This window comes from Electrophorus electricus, chromosome 22, assembly GCF_041902795.1.
Source record: "Electrophorus electricus isolate QZ-2024a chromosome 22, ASM4190279v1, whole genome shotgun sequence".
NCBI lineage: Eukaryota > Metazoa > Chordata > Actinopteri > Gymnotiformes > Gymnotidae > Electrophorus > Electrophorus electricus.
This window is the reverse complement of record NC_137518.1, coordinates 18,571,804-18,589,662: the sequence shown is the minus strand read 5'-3', so window position 1 is coordinate 18,589,662 and position 17,859 is coordinate 18,571,804. Positions and strand designations below refer to the sequence as shown.

At 40.7% G+C, this 17,859-nt stretch overlaps 2 protein-coding genes across 2 annotated transcripts; one reads left to right on the top strand and one right to left on the bottom strand.

Annotated features, from left to right (window-relative positions):
- The first annotated feature begins 204 nt into the window (after positions 1-204).
- On the top strand, positions 205-12,623 carry cept1b (choline/ethanolamine phosphotransferase 1b). The gene is made up of 10 exons (XM_027025406.3): positions 205-427; positions 1,823-1,888; positions 3,664-4,067; positions 6,606-6,753; positions 6,998-7,139; positions 8,582-8,666; positions 8,931-9,062; positions 9,569-9,727; positions 10,025-10,150; positions 10,321-12,623. Exons 3-10 carry the CDS (start codon positions 3,729-3,731, stop codon positions 10,435-10,437), a joined length of 1,248 nt encoding a protein of 415 aa, XP_026881207.2. The 5' UTR covers positions 205-427; positions 1,823-1,888; positions 3,664-3,728; the 3' UTR covers positions 10,438-12,623.
- A 46-nt stretch (positions 12,624-12,669) lies between these two features.
- On the bottom strand, positions 12,670-17,844 carry LOC113586953 (synaptonemal complex protein 3-like). The gene is made up of 8 exons (XM_027025388.3): positions 17,315-17,844; positions 17,119-17,182; positions 16,944-16,978; positions 16,665-16,782; positions 14,117-14,216; positions 13,773-13,871; positions 13,577-13,681; positions 12,670-13,467 (listed from the first exon to the last, which is right to left on the bottom strand). The coding sequence occupies exons 1-8, from the start codon at positions 17,358-17,360 to the stop codon at positions 13,414-13,416; spliced, it is 621 nt and encodes a 206-aa protein (XP_026881189.2). The 5' UTR covers positions 17,361-17,844; the 3' UTR covers positions 12,670-13,413.
- Between the last annotated feature and the right edge of the window lie 15 nt (positions 17,845-17,859).

Here is a 17,859-nt window from a genome sequence, read left to right as displayed (position 1 = left end):
AAATTCCAGTTCTTACTATAAAGTGGCATATATATGCCTTTGATTGTTTGGTGGCAATAAGTCTATTCACAAACATAGAAAAAATAACATCTATTTTGACCTTAAAGCAGTAGGCTATATGATATGAAACTTAAATGTCAGTCTACGGACAGTATGCGCTGACTGCGCCTGTCTGATCCTCTTGAGTCACTCTATAACCCGACTGCGACGGAAGTGACCGGCGTTCTGCTAGCCCAGCTAGCTTGGTGAGGCTAGCTGTCGTGAAGTCGAGGTGTTGTTGATCCCACCAATCGATGTTTTTTGGTGGTCATTGTTTCCTTTGCACAAGCTATAGACCAAAGCATCACCTGGTTTGGAGTAAATTTTGTATTTTGTATCGCTCCACAGCTGTCGACAACATTTTGGAATCGTCTTGGTTCTGCGCGAGGTCAGTGACCGTTGACAGACGTTGTCTTGTGTGGTATTTAGCATGCTAGGCTAACGCTATCTGTCTAGTTGAGGAAAGGTTACCGAGCATTCTTAAGTGGACCAAATGCATTCCCACTGACAGAGTCAGTCCACCAGTAAAGTCGTTTCTTGCGAAACTGAATGCTGAAAGGTAATTTTTATAACGTATAACGTGGCAAAGCTAGGAAGCAACCCCCTACCATGCTAGCTAGCTACCTAGCTAAAAAATAGGTGGTTATTTAACAAATTAGCGTCCTGCACAGTTAAGAGCTAGGGTTAGGTAGATTACTAACCACACCAACCATCAAGTTAAGAGCTAGGGTTAGGTAGATTACTAACCACACCAACCATCAAGTTAAGAGCTAGGGTTAGGTAGATTACTAACCACACCAACCATCAAGTTAAGAGCTAGTGTTAGGTAGATTACTAACCACACCAACCATCAAGTTAAGAGCTAGTGTTAGGTAGATTACTAACCACACCAACCATCCAGCTTGAAACAAGCAGGGCAGGGAAGTCGCAAGTAGCTTGATGTTTTGCTACTAGCGCTGTCAAGGTTCAGTGGTCATTACACCAGTAAGGGACCATTTTATCCCTTCTGAGAGCGTGTGCCACTGGGAAAGAAAGCTTTGATATTTATCGCCCCGTCCTACATCATACTGTAGTTTTTTTGCCAGATATCTTAGGAAGGAAGAGACCCAAGTGCAGATATATTGGAGTAGTGTACCTCAAATGTACCTGTTTCTCAACCTTTGGATGGTGTTTGTTTAGCTAAATACATTGGTTGAATTGTTGTGGAGCATCACTGATTGGGAGTGCATGCTGTGTGGGTGTGGGTGTGGGTGTGGGTGTGTGTGTGTGAGAGAGAGAGAGAGAGAGAGAGAGAGAGAGAGAGAGAGAAAGAAACAGTTAACTGAAACAGGCAGAGTTAAGATCATTCTAAGTGATACACCTTATGATCTCTGGGTTCACTTTGCATTTTATTAGAGAGTGTTCAGTGTGCTGCCAATTTAATATCAGTATGCTGCGATGATTTTGGAAGATGGGGTCATAGTAAAAATTCTGACATTTTATTAATGGTTTTCTCTAATTAGGAGGCCTAATCCAATTATGTGTTTAGAAACCCCATTAAAAAGAATTGTGGGTTTTGTACAAATTATTAATACGCATACCGGGTATACCATTAACACAATAATATGCAATCAAAACAGAGCTCACAGAATGGGAATACATCTACACTAGCCTGTGAATTCTTTGTGGTTTAATGTTACTAAATTAAATCTTAAGGTAGTTAAGGTAGAAGGTGTATAATGAAGTACATATTACTATTCCTGAGTAACCATGCCCCCCCCTACTTCTTCCCCTTTCTATACAGCTGCACTGAGTGTGTGTGTGTGGAGGCGTGGCCCAGGTGCTGCCCAACTCAGAACTGGGAGAATAGGTAAGCCAGGTGCTGCAGCCAATCAGAGACAAGCTGGGGTTTTTGAATTTTCTTGTCTCTTCTTATCAAAGTCTAGTTTTTCCTATACTCAGTAATATACAGTGCCTCCAAGTAGTATTCATCCCCCTGCAGATTTTGCAAATTCAACAAGTTGCAAATAATTTAAAGCCTTCAAACTTTGAACAAGAGTAGCATTTAACAGATTCCTAAATATTGCAAACAAAAAGTACAAGTTGCTCAATTAAATTATAATACATTATAAACATCAAAATTAGGTTCAATTATTATTCAACCCCTAGGTTTAATATTTTGTGGAATAAACCTTGTTTACAATTACAGCTATTAATAATTTTTTATAAGACCTGATCAGGCCGGCACAGGTCTCTGAAGTAATCCTGGCCCACTCCTTCATGCAGATCTTCTCCAAGTTGTCTAGGCTCTTTGGGCATCTCTTGTGGACTTTGATCTTGAGCTCCTTCCACAAGTTTTCAATTGGGTTAAGGTCAGGAAACTGACTAGGCCACTGCAATACCTTGATCTTTTCCCTCTTAAACCAGGCCTTGGTTTTCTTGGCCGTGTGCTTGGGGTCATTGTCCTGTTGGAAGATGAATGATGACCCATCTTAAGATCCAAGATGATGGAGCGGAGGTTTTTGGCTGAAATCCGATGCTGCCACCACCATCCTTGACTGTATGGATGGTATTCTTAGGGTCATTTGCAGTGCCATCCTCTCGCCAAACGCCCCGGGTGTGGTCGGCACCAAAGACCTCGATCTTGGACTCATAAGACCAGAGAACCTTGAACCAGTCTGCCTCAGAGTCCTCCCAAGTGATCATGAGCAAACTTTAGACAGGCCTTGACATGACGCTTTGAAAGTAAAGGTACCTTACGGGCTCGCCTGGAACGGAGTCCATTGCGTTGTAGAGTATGTTACTTATGGCATTTATTGAAACCATTGTCCGCCATGAGATCTTGCTGGAGCTCCCTCCTTGTTGTCCTCAGGTAAGCCTTGACCGTTCGGACAAGCCTGGCCTTAGCACGGGAGGGAACTTTGAAAGGCTGTCCAGCCCATGGAAGGTTAACAGTAGTTCCATAAGCCTTCCACTTCCGGATGATGCTTCCAACGGTGAAGACTTGGGAAGGGTTTTGTACCCCTTTGCCAGCCTTTGGGACCCTCCACAATTTTGTCTCTGATGGCCTTGGAATGCTCCTTAGTCTTTCCCATGTTGACCATGTATGAGTGTTGTTATAGTCAGGGAGGGGCTTTTATAGTCAGAAAAGGTGGGAAAAAACAGAAAATTAATCCAAGCATGTGAAGCTCATTGTTCTTAACACCTCAATTACTTCTTAATACTTGAGGGATCCAGACAGAATCCTGGTTGTTTGAGGGGCTGAAAAATAATTGACCCTCTGGCAAATGTTGTGAAATTAAAAGAAAAACAAAAAAAACAACAACATTTTTTGCTGCATTTCACATATCCAGGCTCATCTACAGTCCAAATTTCACAATGCTACGTTAACTCCAAATGTGTAAACCTGCTAAATCTGCAGAGGGTTGAATACTACTTGGAGGCACTGTAGATCCAACTGCAGATTGTCATGAATTTCTGCTCTAAAGAACATTACTCTTAAGGTAATTACCATGCCCTTAATTAGCTGAGACAGGTATTTATAGTAGAGCAGGTGAAACACAACAGTATGTAGCATATGGCATCTTAACTAAAAAGATTTGTGTTTGTGTACAACGTGTGTACATTGTGTGCCTGTGTGTGCAGGTGTAGCACGGCCGCGGTGTGGCTGTGCGGCTGAAGGAGGCAGGTCCGGGTGTGCCGGAGGGGGTATGAGCGGGCAGGCAGGGCCGCGGGGCCGACGAGGTCTCCGGGCAGAGCGTGAGCAGGGCGTGGACACAGCATGCTGGCTGTCCCCTGCTGTCCTGCGCCGCCTTGTCGAGCTGCCAGCCCCGGTGCTGTCACGGCACCAGCTCAAGCGCCTGGAGGAGCATCGTTACAGCAGTGCTGGCAGGTCTCTCCTGGAGCCAATCATGCAGCGCTATTGGGAGTGGCTGGTCTGCCGCATGCCTGCTTGGATTGCTCCTAACCTTATCACCATTGTCGGCCTCGTCACCAACATCTTCACCACGCTAGTACTGGTCTACTACTGCCCCACTGCCACTGAACAGGTACAGTACAGCTGATGAGCCACTGGGGATGTGCAAAGAGCCCAGTATTTGAATCGATAGTTGTTCTGTTTTGTTAACTTGTACCAAGGAACAAGAAGTTGAATCTTCTTGTATGAAACGTTAACTACCCTGCTAATATGAAAGAAAGAAGCTAGGTTTCATCATGGCCAAAGTATGCTTTTTCAACATGTTTCATACAATTGCCTTTACCCCAGTACCAGGTTACTGTTTTGAACGTTTCTTACAGACACCTTTTTTGCCTAAACTTTACACACGTGACCTCTTGCAGAGTTGCGAACATGTGTGTAAATTTCAGTTGGTGTCGGTGGAAGTGCCAATGATGTAAGGGGCTATGTTTGTGCCTTCTCACATAGCTGGCAAGTGTAAACTGAATTAAACATGCACTTGTCTTGACCTTATTTTCTTTATCCATTTTTATTTAATTACATTTTTTTTTTAGCCCTACAAAAATTAGAGGTCAGGACCTTGGTGACCTCATAGGTGGCTACTGTCATGGTAACAACCTTGGTTTTGTTTTTATTACACTTCTAATTTTCGGATATTAAAAGTGTCGATATAAATGTTCTTTTATAAACTGAGGAAGCTTAACTAGTACACAGTGTTAAACAGTAGACAGAGTTAAAAATCTTGCTGTCTGCAAAAGGGAGAGTAGCCTAACAGGCTATGCAAATATGTCGGTACTGGCTAATGTATATGCAATTCAAAACATCCAAAAGGTAGGTCTACTTCTACACTGTCTAAAGTGGCTAAATTACACAGCTAACAGGTAACCTAATCTCCTCCAGGTCAAACAAGCTACACTGCGTCTACATCTTCTGAAACAGTGGCATGAACTATTGGACACAATTTTAAAAATATTTTGTACTAAATAAATATTCATAAAAACCCCATTATTCAATTTTGGCTCCACCCCACTAGCTACAGTCAGCCACAACAGACTGACTGATGCACACCAAACATGCTACTGTGACTGATTAGCTACAATCAGCCACCACAGGCTGAATAATGCTCACCAAGCACACACTACTATGACCAGTTTGTTACAAACAGTTATAACAACTTGTAATGAAGGCTGAAGGCAGCCACCCTACCTAGGGCTCGAACCCAGGTCTGACAGGAGGTGAACATGAACTCTGACCACCAGAAGAGCAGCTCTGGCATAGCAGCCAGAAGACCCATTCTCCATCACATCATTCCCCCCCCCCCCCCCCGGAGAGTGATGGTCCCCGTCACACAGCCCTATTAACACAGCCCAAATGCAGCTACTGTGACAGACAAACAACACAAAGAGAGAGACGGCTTGCTTTTAATGTGAGGGCTAGGTCCCTTATGATGACTGCTACACGGAGAGCAGCTACATGTGCTATATATGCTATTTTTCAGTTATTGTCAGGTTCTGGTTAATTATGTAGCAAAATGTTTTCCCAGATTTGAGGTGTGTGTGTGTGTGTGTGTGTGTGTGTGTGTGTGTCTGTGTGTGTGTGTGTGAGAGAGAATAGCTCTCCAAACGCAGGTGTCATGCCTGCCATGCTCTGGTTACACCCTGCTTCTTCTCTCCTGTGGTGATACCAGGGCTTCAATTAGGGCCCTGTTGCTAGAGTTAGGAATAATGTTAGGTAGTTTATAGGAATTTTGTAGTAGTTTTAAGAGGTAGCTGGGTAGTGTTCAGGTTTGGCAGTTAAAGTTTTAGATTTGGTAGCTGCATAGAGTTTATGCTGGGTAAGAATGATAGTGTTAGGATTAGTATTCAGGTTAGGTTTAGTGTTCATGTTAGGCTTCTAAGGGTTATTGTTCATGTTGGGCAGTTTAACACTAGTGTTAGGTAGCTGGATAAGAAGGAGAGAAGGTCAGGCAGAATAGTGCAGAAATCCTTCTCAGAGACTAAAGGGGGGGGGGGGGGTGTAAAAATCGTTAGGCAACTAAGACAGTCAACCTTCCCATTGTGCCTGTGAGACTGTGGTTGTACACCGTCCCAGAAGGCTTCACAGAGGAGTTCATACATGACACTGTTTTGAGTGGGTTACCGATTCTTTAATCCAAATCACTGCCAGCCACGCTTAGTGCATATTTTACCTGCTCATGTTTCTTTGAAATTATAAGATGGGGAATTCCAGAGTGGAAGGAATTGTGACCTCCATGTTTTTATGTTTGATTCTTAATACTTGCTTCTATGCAATGGACCTTGGAATCTGGTTAATTTGTAGAACCAGATTGGTTCAACCTCAGAGGAGGGAACAACAAAACAAGAACAACAACAAGAAAACAGGCTTATCTCTTAAACTCACTTTGGCCCTTTTCAGACTGCACTGGGGGCCCTACACAGCCCTGTAGCACAGTGTATGCACATCACCTGTCTGCTGGTTGATTTTAGTTTGTGAGTTAATGTTAGAGCAGAAAGAGGAGGACAGTTATCATTTTGTGGTTAATCGTTGGTTTCATTGCTGTAGGGTATTTGAGTGAATGTGTGGTCATGTAAAAAATGAGGTGGGTGTGTAATAAGCTATGCTGTCTGTGTAGGCTCCTCTGTGGGCATACCTGCTTTGTGCCGTGGGGCTGTTTGTTTATCAGTCTCTGGATGCTATCGATGGGAAGCAGGCCAGGCGCACTAACAGCAGCTCACCACTGGGGGAGCTCTTCGACCACGGCTGCGACTCACTGTCCACAGGTGATAACCAAAGCTCTTCTCCAGAATGCACACTTCCTTTCAGAGGAAAATTCTTGATATGTTGGTGTGTTTAGAAGAACTGTGTTGTTTTTCCTTTTTCTTGTTCACATTGTTCTGCTCTCTCTCTCTCTCTCTCTCTCTCGCTCTCTCTCTCTCTCTCTCTCTCTCTCTCTAATCCTCTTTGTCCTCACATTCCCCATCTGTCTCTTACCACCCCCTTCACTCTCCATGTCTCTTTGGGCAGTATTTGTGGTCCTTGGCACCAGTATTGCAGTGCAGTTGGGAACAAACCCAGACTGGATGTTCTTCTGCTGTTTTGCGGGCATGTTTATGTTCTACTGTGCCCACTGGCAGACCTATGTCTCCGGCACCCTGCGTTTTGGCATGTGAGTTCTACCGCAGGCATCCTGTCCACTCACCCAGGAACTGCAGCCAAACACAAGCGACTCGGCTGGCTGATGAATAATTTCAGAATTCAAAACTTCAAATTACTTTTCCAGTCAGTACAAAAATAGAGGTTCACGAGCATTATTTGGTTTAGTAGCCATGCTGTAGTCCATTATTAATAAACTGTCAAATTGCATTAATTTCAGATATAGGTTTTAAATTATACTTCAATATTGTTAGTACCAATGTTATTTTTGTATTTTATTATGGCTAATTAAGAATGAAGGCTAATTGCCTGAAGGCTATGAAAGCTATAGCTTGATATTATTTAAATATGTTAATTGGTATTTTTTCTTTGAGTTAGAGAAAGTCTTTAGCTAGTTTTTAGACTGAATGCACTATGCGGATTTATTCTCTCAGTGGTGCCATGAGCTTGTATACAAGGTCTTTTTTTTTTTTTTTGGTTCTTTTTTTAAGTTATCTAATTTGAGTTGATGATAATAAACAAGACGGTTAAAGACGTATTTTCTGGAATGTAAAGATGTGTAAAATGTTAACAGCACTTTGTTTTTTGTGATTATTTATGGTGTCATCACCAGGACAGAAATTGTGATTGGGTCCACCATACCATGGTGAATTATAGCATAGATCAGCCAGTCATTACTGCATGCAGTCTCTCACAGGGTAAGATACCCTGTGAATACACAATGCAGCTAGCTGTTAGCCAGTGACCTATCGGTGCTGTCCTCCAATTCTGTTAGAAATGTTGTGTGATGTTGCATTGGTGGCAGCCTGGAAAAATGCAGTGACACAGGACATGGGTTGGCCCTCCTTCCCTCAGACTGGTAGTTAAATCATGGAAATCAAGATAGTGGATGGGACTCAGCATCAACTAAAATTCAGGGAAAGTTGGATTTAAAAAATGAAGAAAAGGCTCTTAAAAGATCTTTGCATATGCAATCTGACACAGCAGGTGTGCAGTCAGGTAGGTTCTCATATGCACAGTTACATTCTTTGGGTCATGTATCAGGCGTGGTCGCCGGCATGGTGACCGTGTCTCTATCTGCTGCACAGAGTTGACATCAGAGGTGCAGCTGTGTCTGGCCCTGCTCCTGACTGTCACCGCTGCAGTCGGGCCCAGGTTCTGGAGCCTAACGGTAAAATCCAGCACCATGCAGCCAGTTGTTGTGGTTATGGTGCTCTAACCACAACAACAACAGTGGGCTCCCTGCTTTCCCTGCACATCCTGAACAGCTGATCCATCCTTAGTAAACAATCCACTGCCCAAACACATCCAGTTAATTCACATTAGCTGCCAACTATGATTACTGTTGTGATTACTAACCTGCTGTCCTCCTTCTGTCCATCCCTCCATCCTTCCACCCCTCTACCCCATCTGACTCTCTCACCATCTCTCCTCCTACTGCTGCCCCCTGCTCAGCATTGATGTGACTGAGGTGCAGATCTTCATCATCATCATGTATTTGCTGGCTGCCATGGGAGGATCCACTTTCTGGCAGGCTCTGGTAATAATCCACCAATTATCAAACTTGTACTGCAGTAGAAAGTATAGTAACTACTGGAGATGACTAGAGATGGCAGTAACTGATGAGGATAACTGACTAAACACCACAATTATTGATTTCAAATAAAATTTTATAACTTTAGTTTTGTGATTTTGTGGCCAATGTAAATTCTTTTGTACCTCAATTGTTTTTTATTTGTATGTTAATATTCTTTCTCATGGTTTTTCTGAAAATTTGATTTCTTTTAACTCTTTCCTTTGGCAGATCCCAGTATTAAACATTCAAATGAAAATAGTTCCAGCGATCTGCACATTTGTAGGGGCTGTACTGTCCTGCACAAATTATTTCAGAGTCATATTTACAGGAGGAGTGGGCAAAAATGGATCCACCATAGCAGTGAGTTCCTTGGTTGTAGTCGTATTCGTTTAAATAAGTATTTCTTTAAAATGTGTTTTATAAGTGGCCATCAGTCCCAGTTGCTGCAGATGTTTTGTGTTGTTAATATTCTAAATTACCTGAGCTCATCCTTTAGTGATCAAGTCCTCTGTGCATCTCATGTATTTGAGTGGGATAAGCACTCAACTCTACATGCCTAGGATTACAAACCTCTGCATTCAGTGGTCAAACAAGATAGCTGTCGCTCACTATAAGGTTGTTGATTAAGAATGTGACTTTACAGTCTCCAGTCAGTTATTCCATGGCAACAGACATGGTGTGTGTTCTTCTTTTCCAGTGTCATAGTGTGCTAAAGCTTAATGGTTTGATTGATGAACCTAGTTGCCTTCATCACACTTTGGGTATTTTTTGAAATTGTGTTATGTACATTAAAGTGAAACATAACAGCTGAGTGCAAACCATGGCTGAATGGCACCTGTGTGAGTGTTTTGTTTTTTGTCTTCCAGGGAACGAGTGTGCTGTCCCCAGTTCTTCACATAGGCTCCGTTATAGTACTTGCTATGATGATCTATAAGAAATCAGCTATCCAGCTATTTGAAAACCATCCCTGTCTTTATATTCTGGCTTTTGGTTTCGTTTCTGCTAAAATCACCAACAAATTGGTGGTGAGTAGAGCTGGTATCTTCACTTCCAAATCAGGAGCACAGCAGAGTAATTTCTGCTCAAACACACGTTCCACTGGTCAGATATTTAGCTTTCCCTGCATGAGACAGATGTAGGTAAAACACTTTGGTGACCTGGACATTAAGTGAACCTCGCTGTAAAGCCTCTATAGTCACAAGAGATTCTATGACATTCCCTTCCTTTGTCCCTCACTCAAATACACACTATATTTTACTCTGTAATATTTTTGTTTTGTTATATTATGCAAATCATACATATGTAATCATTTCCTCCAACAGGTTGCACATATGACAAAAAGTGAAATGCATCTCCATGACATAGCCTTTCTTGGCCCTGGTCTTTTGTTTCTTGATCAGTATTTCAACAGTTTTATTGATGAGTACCTGGTTCTGTGGATCGCACTGGTAAGATTAATATTAATCACAATATCTAAAGTTCTACACCTTGACTACAGTTCATCTTCATATGAATTTTGAAATAATAAAAAATCTTTAAGTAATTTTCTCAGTTTCATCTTTGACATGAGCATAGCTTAAGAATGCTAAAATGACGCAAGTAATCGTGTGTTTGGCAGGTCCTGTCCTTGTTTGATTTGGTGCGCTACTGCGTCAGTGTGTGTAACCAGATCGCCTCACATCTTCACATCTTCGTCTTTAAAATCAAGCCTCTGAGCACCGTAGCAGCTCAATAACACCCACAAACTATTGACTCCAGTGACTCTGCTATATGTGTGCGAGTCTCTATATGCGCGTATGCGTATGTCTGCTTGCCTGCCTGTGTCCGTCTTGCACACAGCACCCTTGGAGGATTTCCTATTATGGTTAAAACCATTCATGTGTCCAAGGATGAATCAGATCAAATGAATAGTGATTTATAAAAGAAATGATTATAAGTTTGTATGTTTATCACAATCTATGGGCACGTTCATCCTTACTGTTCCTTTACTGAGAGCAAATGAAAGTGAGTGGCTGATTTATTTATATTACTCTGTACTTTGCTATTGCAGTCTCTTATTACTTTTATGAAAGAGGTGGATGAATGGAAACCACTTGGTGTAATAACAGGTGCTAAAACACTCCTACTCACCGTGTTTCTGTGAGAAGACTTTAGGTACTCCCTTTTTAAATAATAAGAATGCTTAGAACAATGGGAATATGTTTCAGTTCTCAAATTACTCTGCAATATATTTGTGTTCCCTGATACATTTGCTTTCACAGGCATTCATTTGGGTTTGTCAGTATTGCATGCGTTTTTTATTAGATCCTGTGTATCACAAGGATATACAAAGTTTCTTATTTAATTTAAAAAAGAGAATAAGTCCAAAATAATGACTTTGGTATTGTCATAGTTCACTGCTGTTACTGACATATTCACAATTGTTTGTAAATCCATAATTAAATACATGAAGACTGTATTCCTTTGCTCTGTAGTAACTAGCATCTCTTTTTTTGTATTCAGGAGCAGTATGGTAATGCTAACACTGTCTATAGAACAATTTTCAATAGAGTACATTGAAGGAAACATTTCAGGTTTCATTTGAAATGAGTTTTTACTGTTATACCTGGTTAAGCATGTTTTATCAGTTCAACTTTATCAGAAGCTGTTCCCTGTTTAATTTTTTTTTTGATTGAGGCGTGCACTTGCATTCTGACATTTAAATTAGTGAAAATGACATCCACATCATTGATGTCCACGTTTTGCAGTTCCCACCACCACCCCAGCACATGCCACATTTTATAGCCTTGTGCTCATTGTCCTGCCATTACCTTACTGTACACAGGTGTATGCAAAAATTGTTTTCTCCAGTATAGGTGTGTAACTGCTTATGCATTAACTACCATTGTTATTATAACACATTCTATACTGTACAAAGCTGTTTATTTAATAATGTTTCTCTGTTGCTTTGCTTTCTGTGCTAAACCACTGTGTTACATTCTACCTAAACTGCTGAATGGACATTAAGCAAAAAAATAATAATTAAAATGTCATGTATGGACTCGTACTATAAGCATAAGCTGGTTTTACTCTTTTAGTAAAGATGTGTTTTGCCTGCTTTAATTTAGTTCTAACCTTGGAGTAAAAGAGTAAATGCTTCAGCACATCTAAATGCAACACCACTATTTGACCCAGCATGTGTTGAAGTAAAGATATGTCACAGATATGCTGCTCATTCCGGAAATAATATACATGGCAAATTGCCCAGATTAAACAGCACATTTCTACATGATAAGCAGTGAATGAAAATTATGTAACAATATACAAAGAATTTATTTTTGTGATATATTTCAAATGTTTATTTGGGGAAAAATGTCCCTTAATTTTAAGTCACTCAATTAGGAAAATAAAACATTCATTTTTTAAATTCATTTTAAGAACGGTGGCAGTATGTAAGTGTGTACCTGTTCTCTCAGCTTTTCTTTTGAAAAAGTTTTTACAAGACTTCAATTGCCTTAAACAGAATTGGTTGTCCTATATACTTTTAATTCTTGCACATTAACAATGCAACATTATTACTTCAAGCAGGTAATATTACTACATTGTTATAGTAGCTTTGCTTTCTGTGTCATGTTCAGGTACGTTATGATGCATAGCTAAACTGGATCTCACTTAGGAGCCACCTGTGACTTTCTGACATCTAAGAGCAAATATATTCATATAGCCCCAAGATGTAGTGCCCACAATTTAAAAGAGCCAGCCAGAACAGAATTCTGGGTTTCTCTATTAATCACTGCCTCTCTAAACCTGGCCATTGTTGGTTTGTATTTCTGATCTTTACATTTGCACAAATGTTGTTTACGCAAATTAAAATGATGTAAAAAACCAGCATTTATGAAATAAAACGATCATATTTAACATTTGGTACACAGGCTACCATGATCTGATGATTTTGAGTTTGTTTTTTATTGCATGCTGATGAACTGAATTTATGATCATTCTGAAGGACTTGGCTGTGAATTAGTGTAGGCCTACTAAGTCCTTTATACCCTGAGACCCCTGCATCCTATGCTGAGCCTGGCATGAGTTCACTTCCACAGTCCTTTCTTCCACCCCCTAAAATTAAGTGGCGTATGGATGGAGTACTGAATTAAATACGTCTAAAAGGTTTTGAATGGGTGAAGGGCAATGCCTGTCCTCAACTTTATCAAACATCCTACATTTTTATATCTACAACAGACTGTAAACTACACTGCTGATTAAAAAACCTATACTTCAGTTTATATTTGTTAAATAAATTTTGAAAATGTATCACAGTCATACCACCATCATAAAAAATGCTATTGTCAGCAGACTTTGAAGATGCTCAATATCCTTTTTAATATTGCATTTAGCTGTTGTCTTTTCAGTGTTAACTGTGTTGTAAGATGTCTAGATTTGACTCAGTAAGTTATGGCTATGATTCCAGCATTTCTGTTTTTCCCTTAAATAAACACTTATTAAAGCAAAATGTAAACTAATGTTTTATTTCCAGACTCTCAGGGAGGAAATGTGCAATCTCACATCAGAATGTAAAGCAGTCTAGATTAATGTGTATTAATGTGAAAAGGTCACTTGAAAAGCAGCTGAACACTACTAGACAGTATGACTTTGGAACATTATATTGTGACATCACAGACATTCTGAATGTTTAAAGGCATTATTTAAAGGGTAAAACATTGTAACACAGTCTTTACATTAGCATAAACTGCAGAGCTTGACGGATTGATGTCAATTCCTCCTGCTGCTGCTCCCCAAAAAGCAAGAAATGAAAAAAAAAAGCCACAGGTAATGTCAGTTACCAAAATGAACAGAGATGAATATATTTGTTGAATACTATCACTTGTTGAACTTACTGTGTTCATGAGGATTTCTTTCTGAAGAAGCACCATTTCCTGCCGTAACTCATTCAATGCTGTGGTGTACTGTTCCTTGTGAGTGTCTTGCAGCTCCTGCATGCTCTGCAGAATCAAGGTAGAACTGAAACTGGGTCTCAATGACATGATTTACATCATTCTGCAGAGTATAATACAGCATGTGACAGGAGTTTACTTTGACATAGTGGTCCACAAGCTGTCTGAGAGTCCTCAGTCTTTGGCCTTGAGACACTCTCATCTGTTCAAACATCATCTTCTGGTGCTGGAACAATGCCTAACACAAAATGTTTGATGGGTGTGTTGTGTTTAGCAGTATGACCTTTAGAATCCACTTACGATAATGCCCATGAAATAGTTAATGAATAGTGAAATATTAAAAATGTTAATAGTTCATATCTTTTTACATTCAGTTGTTTGACAGCCAGAATCACTAGCAAAATGTGCATATAGTAGAAGACAGTAACAACGAGTAGAATGAAATCATCCTAGAACAGAGCTTATACAGATTATAAACATTACCATGTGTTTCTCGTCCTGATCTTTGCTTCTCTGCATATCTGATTCCCACTGCTGGAACACAGAACTGAACTGGGTGCAGTAATCTTCAGACATCTGAGTTCTGCAATACATATTATTGACTATTGATTATTGATTATTGACATATCTACCAAGCCACATAGTCCTTTTGTATGTACTTTAACACTACATAAAAATAATCCTCTGATTTGTGTACATCTTAAAACATTTACAGTGAACACTACTGCTTGTTACACAAGGGGGTTAAGCAAAGCAAGCAAAGAAACATACACAATCAGAACATTTATTAATATTTTATTAGTAATTTATTATGTAGGTATGTAGGTAAAATTAAGTTCTGACAGATAAGCTTAAATGATACATTGCTACATGAGCATGCTGTACAAGCAGATTTTAAATCAGCAATGGTTATTTTTATATACAAAGCAGGGCGGAATGCAGCAACCCAAGCACCTAAGCAGGTGCTCAGTCTTTCCCTGACTAAGTGACACTGATTTGTCAGCAGAATACTGCAAACTAAGTGATGGAGTCACTAGGCTTGTTGAAGGGAAGCTGCGTCTTATCTTGGTGGTTAGTAAGAGTAGCCTGCTGCAGTTGGGACAGTTTTACCTGTGTAACTTAAATATGCACCAGTTTTGATTATGTATTTTAATAACTAGAAACTGAGACTAATTAATATGCTATGATTATTATAGATTTTGTATATTGCGTATTGTAGTATTTTGTGTATAGAGCCAAGTTACACTACACAATTCAGTTATATGCTACATATCATTGCTTGTTTGGAAAGAAATGCCAACCAGCAACCAATGGCTTGCCTGGTGATGCTGAGTGATTTTACTGCCGCTAGTTTGGACATGCAGCAGCAGCACACATCCAGCTGTCTACATGAAATAAAAGAAAATGTGATTCATTAGACCAGGCCACCTTCTTCCATTTCTCCATGGTCCAGTTCTGATGCTCATGTGCACTTTGTAGGCCCTTTTGGTGGTGGACAGGGGTCAGCATAGGCACTCTGGCTTTCTGCAGGTAAGCTGTGATGCACTGTGTGTTTTGACACATTTAAATCATAGTCTGCATTAACTTTTTCAGCAATTTGTTGTAGCTCTTCTGTGGGTTCAGACCAGATGGGCCAGTCTTCTCACCCCACATACATCAATGAGCCTTGGGCCCCCAAAGTCCTGTCACCAGTTCAAAGGTTGTCAAAGGTGCCATTGTGATGAGATAATCAATGTTATTCACTTCACCTGTCGATTTTAATGCTGTGGATGAACAGTGTGTGGGGTGTGGTGTCTTCAGACTGCAGAAATATGACGCGGCATGGACTCCACAAGCTTGCATAAATATTCTGTAGGCAATGAGCACCATACTTCACCATACTTCCTGTAGAATGGTCCACAATTCGATTGGATTCCAGGGTATAGGAATTCTGTGTTCCACAGCATGTTGCATGGCATCCCAGATGTCTTCGATAAAGTTGTGATCTGGTGACTTAGGTGGAAACTGCAAAACCCCAAACTCAGAAAAGCATTCCTCTAACCATAATTTGGCACCTCTAGATGTGTGAGGCATGTGTGTGTGCATTGTCCTGATGGAAGAGGCCAAACCCATCAGAATGAAAGCAGGACATAAACAGGTGTATCTCATCAGAAAAGAGGCACACATTCCGTTCACCTGTCACAGATGTTTGTAGACGTACCAGGGGTTCCATGGAATGCCAGCTAAATAAACCCCATACCATTAAGGTACCACCACCAGCCTCTATAGTCCCCTGTTGACATGATGGATCCATGGCCTCATGGTGTTTTCTACACACATGGATTCTTCCAACTGGCCAAAGCAGTTTGAAATATGACTCATCAGATCCGGCTACTCATTTCCAGTCATCAGGGGACCAGTGGCGGTGATGCAGAACCAAAGCGTGGTAGATAGCTATGTATTGGGCATTCATCAGGGGTACTCGAGATGGGTGTTGGCTCCTAAAGCCCATATCTTGGAGGGAATGTTGCACAGTCCTCACACTGATGTTTGTTGAGGCCCCAGCACTGAATTCAGATATTAGCTGAAGCAGTGTTGCACGCCTATCTTGTGAAGAGATTATTGTCATCTGATGCTGGTCACGATGACCCAGAGTCTTTTTCGGTCACAATGCTGTTGTAAGTTTGATGTTTTGCTGGAATTCTCATAGATAGTCATGGTACATTCTCACAGTGGAAACAGCTTGAGAGGCTTCCATGGATGTCTACTGCTTTATATATGAACTGGCGGACGCGTCCAATGGCGTGCATATGTGGTACTGGTATGTATTTTGCATAGGATCATCTGTACCGGTTTGTGTGTGTGTGTGTGTTGTGATGGGGGACTTTGTCCCCCAAATCTCCTGAAAACTTCAATCAACCTTTCCAACGCCTCATATTTCTTCCTTTTGATTTTAACATCACTTGGCACTGCCACATCTTATATCACTGCCATTTTTTGCAGGATCCAAAAATACAATCAATCCTACTCCAGTATGTCTAAGTGATGTTACCTAGCCTTCTGTTGGGACCTCCACAACTCCCTGACCTTCTGTTGATTCATCTGGAGAGATGAGCTGGTAAACGATTCTAACCATTTCCTCTTGGCACCAAATGCTTTGTTTTTATCAGCTGCCAAGGAGAAGCATGTCCAGCCATGCATCAGAACAGCATTTAAACAAGCTTAGTAAGCTATAACTTGCCCCATCAGCATCAAGCCAAGAGCACACTTTGCTAAACATATATGCATGTTATTTACAGAAGCAAACCAGAGAATATATACTATACGGGACCTCTGAAACTGTCCAGCATTGTCATCACCTCCCCACTGCAAACAAATGAAGACCAAATTAGCTGGGGACACCAAACACCTAGTCTTGATTAATACTAACGTAAACACTAAGATTATCAGTGAAGAATTACCACTAATAGTTTAATTATGAAACTGTGCTTCATCTGTTTTATTACCCCGGAGACACGTTGAAACGTCTGTCAGTCAATGCCCAGCGTTTCCTCCCTTTTAATGAAGCACCTGGACAAAGGACATGTGTCCCGTTTTTGGTTAGTCCCTGTTTATGGAGTAGGTAATACTGACAGGACAAGTGATAGTGGTGTGCCAAAGTTAGTATAGCTTGATTTTCCATCCACTGTCATAGTTGCATACCAGTTCTGTTGGTGTCCTTCGAGGCAGTGAAGTCTCTGAGAGACATTGCTGGTGCTTTATTGTTCAGTGTTACTTCAGCCCCTATGAAACAAACTGTACTTACAGTTAAGAGTCGATTTTGCTAACTTAGATAGCTATGTAGCTATATACAGCATAACTAAGATAGCTAGCTAACTAGCTACACTTACAACACCGTATTTCTAGTATCAGTTATAACTGTTGATAAAAGCAGCTAAAATAGCTATAGCAGTGAATTAGCTATCGACCTAGCTATACGCTGTCAGTTAGATAGCAAAACCCAAAAATGTGATTTAAGGAAACTACGTGAAGTACTAACTTTTAAAATGATGAGGAACCAGTGCTAGCCTTGCTAGCTACATGCTAAGCTAATTTAGTTCTCATGTAATGTTTCCCTCGTGGCGGCCAGCACCCAGCGAACTCTGCACGAGGAAAAATTTAAATCATAAATTTCACGTCATTCACAGACAACTACAGCATATTAAATAGTTGTAACATTTAAGCTCTTCTTTAATGTGTTATAATTG